The sequence below is a fragment of the Pygoscelis adeliae genome, unplaced genomic scaffold, assembly GCF_000699105.1.
Source record: "Pygoscelis adeliae isolate BGI_AS28 unplaced genomic scaffold, ASM69910v1 Scaffold94, whole genome shotgun sequence".
NCBI lineage: Eukaryota > Metazoa > Chordata > Aves > Sphenisciformes > Spheniscidae > Pygoscelis > Pygoscelis adeliae.
In genome coordinates this window covers 254,744-262,446 of record NW_008824547.1, presented here as the reverse complement: position 1 = coordinate 262,446, position 7,703 = coordinate 254,744, and the positions used below count along the sequence as shown (strand labels likewise).

General features: G+C 55.3%; 1 protein-coding gene across 1 annotated transcript in view; it reads left to right on the top strand.

The window, feature by feature from the left end:
• Positions 1-7,361, top strand: part of GLYCTK (glycerate kinase) — a 15,509-nt gene extending 8,148 nt beyond the window's left edge. Inside the window, exons 7-9 of the mRNA XM_009321843.1 lie at positions 381-532; positions 2,413-2,588; positions 3,253-7,361. Of these exons, the coding sequence (XP_009320118.1) occupies positions 381-532; positions 2,413-2,588; positions 3,253-4,158 (1,234 nt within the window). The 3' untranslated portion in view covers positions 4,159-7,361. The remainder of the gene's footprint in view (positions 1-380; positions 533-2,412; positions 2,589-3,252) is intronic.
• Positions 7,362-7,703: the final 342 nt, after the last annotated feature.

The window sequence follows — 7,703 nt, the reverse complement described above, 5'->3', positions numbered from 1 at the left end:
GCGAGAAGGCATGCAGTAAGGGGGGCTGTGTCTGGACAGTTTGTGGGGGTAGGCTGCCAGATTTATCCTCTGGGATGTTGCTGTGAACCCCTTCAGTTCTTTCAGCTGCCCTTGCTCTGGTGCCCACCCTGTCCACCACACCGCCCTGGTCTTAAACCTCCATCACATCCCGGTGGCACCAGTGACACAGCCCGTCTCTTGCACTGGATGTGCTTCCTTCCCAGCCCAGGGGAAGAGACACTCAGCAAAGGCCATCTCCCTTGCCTGGCCACTCGCCGTGCACCTCTGGTGCACCAGGCCCATTTGCCTGCTGAGTGACAGCCTGGCTGCCTGTGTAGGTGCATGTGTCAGTGGTGTGATTGCCTCTCTTACCTCACCAGGGAGATGCTCCTGAAGCCAGACAGCAAAATCCAGGTCATCGAAGGTGCCAAGAACAACCTCCCGGACCCAGAGGCTCTGAAGGGAGCAGTTGCCATCCAGGAACTGGCTGAGGGTCTGACTGTGGACGACCTGCTCCTTGTGCTCATCTCAGGTAGCATGGGGATCCCAGGGAATGGGCTCTGCTGAGGGCCCTCCAGCCGCCTGCCCACATGTGACCATGCAGCAGGGGAGCACTGTGCTGTGCTGGCCCTTTCAGTGCTGACACTTGCACCTCTGTGATTTTTCCTCTCCCTTCTCCTGCCAGCCTTTCTCCAGGGATGCAGCAGGGGAGGGCATGGGGCTACCTGCTGCTGCAGTGGACACGCTATCTCCCAGCACTGGGGAGAGGCTGAGCTGCGCAGGCTGGGTCCTGTGGTTGTGCCACCACTGTGAGATGGCACCTCTGGGCACAGCCTGCCAGCTGTTCTCACCCCTTGCCAAGGAGACACTTTCTTCCTGCTCCCTCTTTACATTTGGGAATGCAGACTTGGAGAAGCAAGCACTTGGTGGACTTGCATGCTCCGAATTTGTGCAGGGGTGTAAGTCTGTAAGCTGAGATTCAGGACTGACCCTTCCCAGGGCTTTGCTGCTTCCCAGCCAGTGGAAATGAGGCCTCCAGGTTCCAACACAGTGAGCATGTGCACGCCTTGCAGGGTCAGCCCTGAACACCCCCAGGCCCTGCCTGCTGGGCCCCCGGGCTGTTCCCAGACCCAGGGCTCTGTAAGGAAGGTGGATATTGTGCATCAGAGGGATGCAGTGACGTCACCCCAACCTGAGCTCGGCTGGGTGAGTGGGTGTCACAGGGCAGAAGCATGCAGGGGCTTGGAGCAGCTCTGTAGAAACTCCTCTGCTCAGTGATTGTTTCTCTATGGATGCTCAAGCCTGATCTGGTGCAGAGAGAGTAGTGCTGTTAGGCAAACAGCCAAGCGACTGGAATCTAGCTGCACTTGCTGGGGATTCCCCTGGGCTTCCTCCTGTCCTTTGGCTATGGGGATCTCCAAGAGACTTCTCAGCCCTTCAGGGAGCCTGTACAGGATCTCCCCGTGGCTGTGACTCCCTATGCATGTGCACTCCCACACAGCAGCCGGTCCCCAACTGCTCCTGCCTCTCAGCTAGATCCCTGGCTATTGACTGAAACACAGGCATTTGCATTTGTTTTTCTTGCTCATCATGTTTTATTGATGCTGATTGCCTCAAACCTCTGAGCAGGCTTTGCCTTTTGACAGTAGCTTTCAGCTGTACTTCTGTGCACGTTCACTTTCTGCTCAGATCTTGTTCCTTTCTGCTCTGTATTTTCCATCCATTCCACTTTTCCATTAGAACCTTTTTTCTTTGCCTTCTTTTCCGCATTTCCAATGCCTGCTTGTATCAGACAGGATTCCCATCGATGAGGCTATCACCCCAGACTCTGGGTGTGCTTTGTCTTTTGCGTTACTCTCTCCCCCTTTCCTTTACTCCCAGGCCTAGATGAGTGCAGCTCAGCAGTTTCCGATCTTGCTGCAGCCATAGCTGGTGTTTTTACACACTGTCCTGAATAAATGGAGCCAGCAAAGCAGGCAGTGTCTCCATCTGCTTAGCACTGCCTGCTGTGTGAGTCGTGGAGCCCATGCTCCCTGCTCACCCATCCAGGTAGCCCGTGAAAATCAGTGTGATGACACACTAGTAGCCTGATGTTGCAGGGATAGTAAGTTCTGGCCCTTCTCTGTCATCCCTGCAACACTGCAGGCATGTGGTACCCTGGTCCGGTGAGGTTTACACTGCCCAGATGAAGTGTAGCTGACTGCAGACAGTGCGGGGCAGCAGCAATTAAAACCCATTGGTGAAGACGACTGAATTCTCCAGACTTGTTAGCACAGTTCCCCAACCACCTCTGCCTTCCCGCTGCGCATTGGTGAGGGAAGAGCAAAGGCTCAAGTGTTGAACAGCCTTGCTTACGTCCTGTCCTCCTTTTCCTGCTGTCCTGATGTTCTTGCCATCTCTTCTGTATCCTAGGGGGTGGATCAGCCCTACTGCCTGCTCCCATCCCTCCCATCCTCCTCAAAGAGAAGGAGAAACTCACAAAGATGCTGGCTTCCCGAGGAGCTGCCATACAGGAGCTGAATATTGTCCGGAAGACTCTGTCCTTGCTGAAGGGTGGCGGGCTGGCCCGGCTCGCATATCCTGCACGGGTAACTGAGGGGAAGCTCCTACTTGCTCAGAGATCACCCATCTGCCCTCAAAATAGGGGTTTAATCAACTGACGTAAGCGTGCTTGCAGGGGTTTTTCCCCCTGACTGAACAACCTTTGCACACTGTTTTGGGACTCTGTGGCTCAGATTTCATTGAGGACCCAAACTCTCAGGGAGACAGAGGTGGAGAAGGGCAAATTCAGACTCTGCAAATGTCAGCCGTCCCATCGCACCACTCTCAGCAGACCCCAGAAGTCTCAGAAGACCCTGGAAGTGCCTCACCCAGCAGGCACTTCCAATGTGCCGGTGCTCCACCACTGCGCGTTCGAGGCTGGGTCCGACCCTTGGCTCTCCTGGAGCCTGTTCTCAGCGTGTGCCATCGCTGAACCCACACTAGGTTATCAGCCTGACAGGTGCAGCATCACAAGTTACATCTTCCAATGTGATGGTCCAGCATCAAAGGACGTTGTAGATCTGTGGGTTTGAGAAGGCAAGGTGACACTCACAGGACCGTAAAACAAAAATGGGCCAAGATCTGCCTGTTTCCGTCTGCTCTGACATGGGGGTGGTGCAAGTGTAACTCAGAGCAGTGCTTATGCCAGGGCTCTTGCGTGGTCACCTGTCTCTGCCTCCCACAATAATCCGTGGGCATTTCTTTTTGTAGGTGGTGAGCCTCATCCTTTCTGATGTGATTGGTGACCCCCTGGACATCATAGCGAGTGGGCCCACTGCTGCCAGCTCCCACAGTGTCCAAGACTGCCTTCAGATACTCGCCAAATACAACCTGCTGCACCACCTGCCCAAGTCAGTGGAAACGGTCCTGTCCAGCTCTCCCACCAAGCTCACTGCTATGGAAGACTACTCCCACGTTTGCAACATCATCATCGGGTCAAACACACTGGCTTTAGACGAGGCCAAACACCAAGCCGAGGGCCTGGGCTACGCAACTCTGCTTCTGAGTGCGGCAATCTGCGGGGAAGTCAGCCGCGTCGCCACGCTGTACTGCCAGCTGATCCGGCTGGTCTGCCTGGGCTTCTCTGGCCTCGGGGAAGGGACCCTGAGTGACGAGGTGAGAGGGAATCTCCTACAGCTGGCAGCAGAGCTAGAGATCCCGGGTTTGAACCTTGCTGAGTTTCTACAGGCCCTGCGAGGATTAGGGCCTGAAAGACCAGTCTGCATCCTGGCCGGTGGAGAAACCACGGTTCAGCTTCATGGAACTGGCAAGGGAGGGAGGAACCAGGAGCTGGCCCTGCACGTGGGGCTGGGGCTGCACAGGGCACAGGCGGTGGAGACCAGCAGCCCCCTGGGGAGGTGCGAGATCGTCTTCCTCAGTGGGGGAACGGATGGGCAGGACGGGCCGACGGAGGCGGCAGGGGCCTTCTGCAGCCCAGAGCTGGTGGCTGAGGCGCTGCAAGAGGGCCTCAGTGTGGAGGCCTTTCTCAGCAACAATGACTCCTATACGTTCTTCAGCCAGTTCCAAGGTGGGCATCACCTCCTGGTGACAGGCTTGACGGGCACCAATGTCATGGACATCCAGGCCATTTTAATTAGAGCCACGGAGAGATCATGAGACATCCCTCTGCAGATACCCAGATGCATTTAATTAGGGCCGGGGGGTAAATGAAGGCATCAACACTGCAGACAAATGTAAACTACTTAAATTAGGGCTCACTGTCGAGGGTGCTAATATCTTTGACAGAAAGAATCCACTAATTAGACACATGAGTGGATGTCCACAGCAAAAGCAAGCACTTGTAATTGGGATCAGAGGAAGGTAGGAGGTCACATTACAGACACGGAGGCCGGATTTAACACTTCTGCTGAGAGCTGCCACTCTTGTGACTGCTTCAACTCTAGTTAAAAGATGCGGGGAAATTGAGGCCATGGTGGGGCTGCCAGGGAGAGCCCTTGCTGTGGCTGTTGCACCTCCAGTGCGCCCAGCTGAAGAACAGCTCATCGGGGGGGGCTTTTGCAGGTTCACAGAAGTGCATTACAGCGTCTGAAGGATGTAAAAGCAATAGCAAGGCCTGCCCAGCTGGAGGCATGGAGGTGCTGGGGGACACACTGGGAAGGGGACACCCAGCACCAGCTCCACGCACCAGCACAGTGCCCTGCAGGTCCTCCCACACCAGGGTGCCCTAGGCGACACAGGGACCCTGAGCCCAGCACGATGCACACCCAGCAGCGCGGCTAAGGAGCACGTTGGACGAGAGCAGCGTTTCGTCTTGGACGCGTGACACAAAAGCAGTGCACAGTGACACAGAGGGTGGTATACCTTCACTGTGCAGCATGAGGAAGGGGACGATTGAGGTGCAGTGGCGAGCCAGCTGAGTGGAGCCCTTCTCCTCCAGCCTTGCTGATCCCTGTTGGGAGAGTCTCCGTGGCAGCGGTGTGTATGCTATGAGCTTTCACGGTGTTGTCTTCCAACTGCCTAGAAAACAGTCGTGCATCCAGCCTGAGCCACTGACCTTTCTTCCGCGCTGAGGCAGAAGTCGTTGTCACTCTGATTAACTCGGCTAATTCTGCAGAACAAAAGGCAAGGAAACCTTCACGCTCGGCTCTCCTGACCCATGCTGCTGAGCTGATCAAAGGGCAAAGCTGCCGGAGCCGTGCTTTGACAGGGAGCCTTTCCCCTGCATGTATGAGGACGTGGTGGTTATCGCAGTTTCATCACCTACTGCAGTGCAATATGTAGGAGAGCAGAGATGAGCTGGCTTTCCCAGGATGTGGAGCCCATGGTGGGGCTGGATTTCAGAAGGGCTCTGCCTGTAGTAACAGGCACTGTGACGGTTTTGGCTGGATATTCAAAGGACTTCAGCTCAGCAGCCAGTATGACCCAACACGTCCGACTCCTTTTGAATATCTGCCTGTTTGTTACAGAGCCTAAGTGGGAGCTGAGCTCCTTTGAAAATCCAGCCCTAATTTAATAGGACACGCTTGACTCAGATTCTTTCCAGACAGACCTACTCCATGTGGCTGATCTCGTCTCGTGACATAAATACACCATCCTGCCAACACTGTGAGTCGTGGTGTCTCACTGAACAATCATTCTGTGCCCCGCTCCAAGATGGATCGGAGGGTGGATTTTTGAGGAGGATGCGACACCTCCTGCTTTGGTTTCGAAGCCAGTATCTAACAAGCAGGGATATCAGCAGGACCCTCACGGGGCCTGGTATCAATGCCAGGCTGGTAGCTGGACTGTCTGGGCCACAGCCCAGGCATAGCGTCAAGGCACAAGCCTGGGGATTTCAAAACCCCGGTCTTACCCTGGCGGTTTAAACTCGTCCACGCATCTCATTTGTCCTCCGAGTCTGAAGGTCTTCTGTAACATGCCTGAACTTGCTCGCACTGGCAAACAGCTTTGAGATCTGCTGGGGAAAACCTGCCAAGCGTTATAAAGCTCGCTGTGCCCCCGTAATGTCAGGTGGTGGTTGCACAGGAGAAGCTGCTTTGTGCCGTGCATTTTTCTCCGGAGGTCGCCAGCAGGTTGCTGGCAGGTCGCCTCCTCCGTGCCCAGCATGCCAGCACCGCGGGGGCACTAACGCGCAGTGATACAGTCAAAAAGTATGGGCTGCGGCCAGGAGAACTCGCTAAAGCTGGCTCCAAAATGTAGTTAATGCTTCCTGTCCAATTCTGCTCCAGTGAAATCCAGAGTGACTCCGGTTTCGGGCTGGGGTGCCTGGCAGAAGGGTCCCTGGCATCTTCAGCAGCAGGTCTGGCACGCCAGCCTGGGCACGCTGTCACAGGCCCCCCGTACCCCTGCAGCCCTGCCACATTGCTGAGCACCCTGCTAGTCCTTGGAGCTGCTGCTTGCGCCGCGTCATGGCCAAGTTCAGAAGACCTTGGGCTAGCGCTCGCCAGCTTCTCCTGGGAAATGCCTACGTGTACCCTGAGCGGTGTCCTTGCTTTCTAAACAGTGGCTTTTCACTAACGATTAAAAAGAGTTTGTGTGGGGGAGAAGAGAAGGCTAATAAAAGGTTTGTTGAAAGGATGGAGCTGTTTGAAGTGCATTTCACATCTACATTTGCTCGGCCTCCATATACGGTTTTTGTTCTTGTCCCTTCTTTTCTAATGAGATAACAGGACAGGGGGAGGTTGGCCAAGGACACCCAGGTTACAGAAACACTCTTCTGATGCTTCTACCTGGATAGATCGAAGCTCCGTTTCTGAGGGATTGCTTGGGTGGACCTTATACATCTCCTGCCTAGGGAGGAAAGGAGCTTTGGAGCGTGTGCACCCCTTACAAACAAGGCATCATTTTATTCCTCTGGACAATGCTCAGCACAGAATTGCCTCTTACTGCTCCAGCCCGGAGCCAGCTCCCTCTGACCTGCAGTCCCTTCGCGGACAGCAAAAGACCCCACGCATGAACCAGCATACATTTGGGCCGCGCTGGTCGGGTTTTGCAAGGATTTGTGAGATAACAGTTGCATCTAAAGACGCAACAGCATTCCTTACCTGCGAAGTAACGATTTGCCTCTGGGCTGTCGGAGCCTGCCAGGAGCGATGACTTCCCTGTCGGGAACTTGAGTGAGTCACAGCAGCCGAGCAGGGCTTTGCAGCTTGCCCGCGCTGTCCTGGATGGGATATTAGCATCATGTGAGCGTACCCGGGCAAGTGAAGAAACCCGGAGGGCGACTGTGGTCACACCAAGTGATCCCAGCCTGCGGGGCCATGCTGGGCCCAGCTCTGCGCCATCCTGGCTCTGGCATGCTTGCGCCTAAGGAGACAAGTCACAGAAGGAGCGAGGACAATAAAAGCTGCTTGGTTTTGACGCTCCCAGATCCCTTCCCTTTTTACCGGAAAAGCAAAACTCTTTCTACACCAGCCAGCCTCCAGGAAGGAGGGAGATGGGTGGAGATGGCCAACAGCTCCCTGGCCACGTCCCCGTACATGGGCAGGGGACACAGGGACAGCCGTTGGGAACAGCACGCCCAGCCGCTGGGCAGGGAGCGGGCAAGCAGAGCCTGGGTACGGTCGGGGTTGATTTGCTCTCCTAAGCGGGCTGCTTGTAGCCAAACAGTGCTAATGGCCGGGAGAAGTAACTGCGTTATTAACAGTGCGAGCTTTTGGCAGTAAATTAAAAATCTTGGCTGCCGCCCTTGGCTCTGCTCT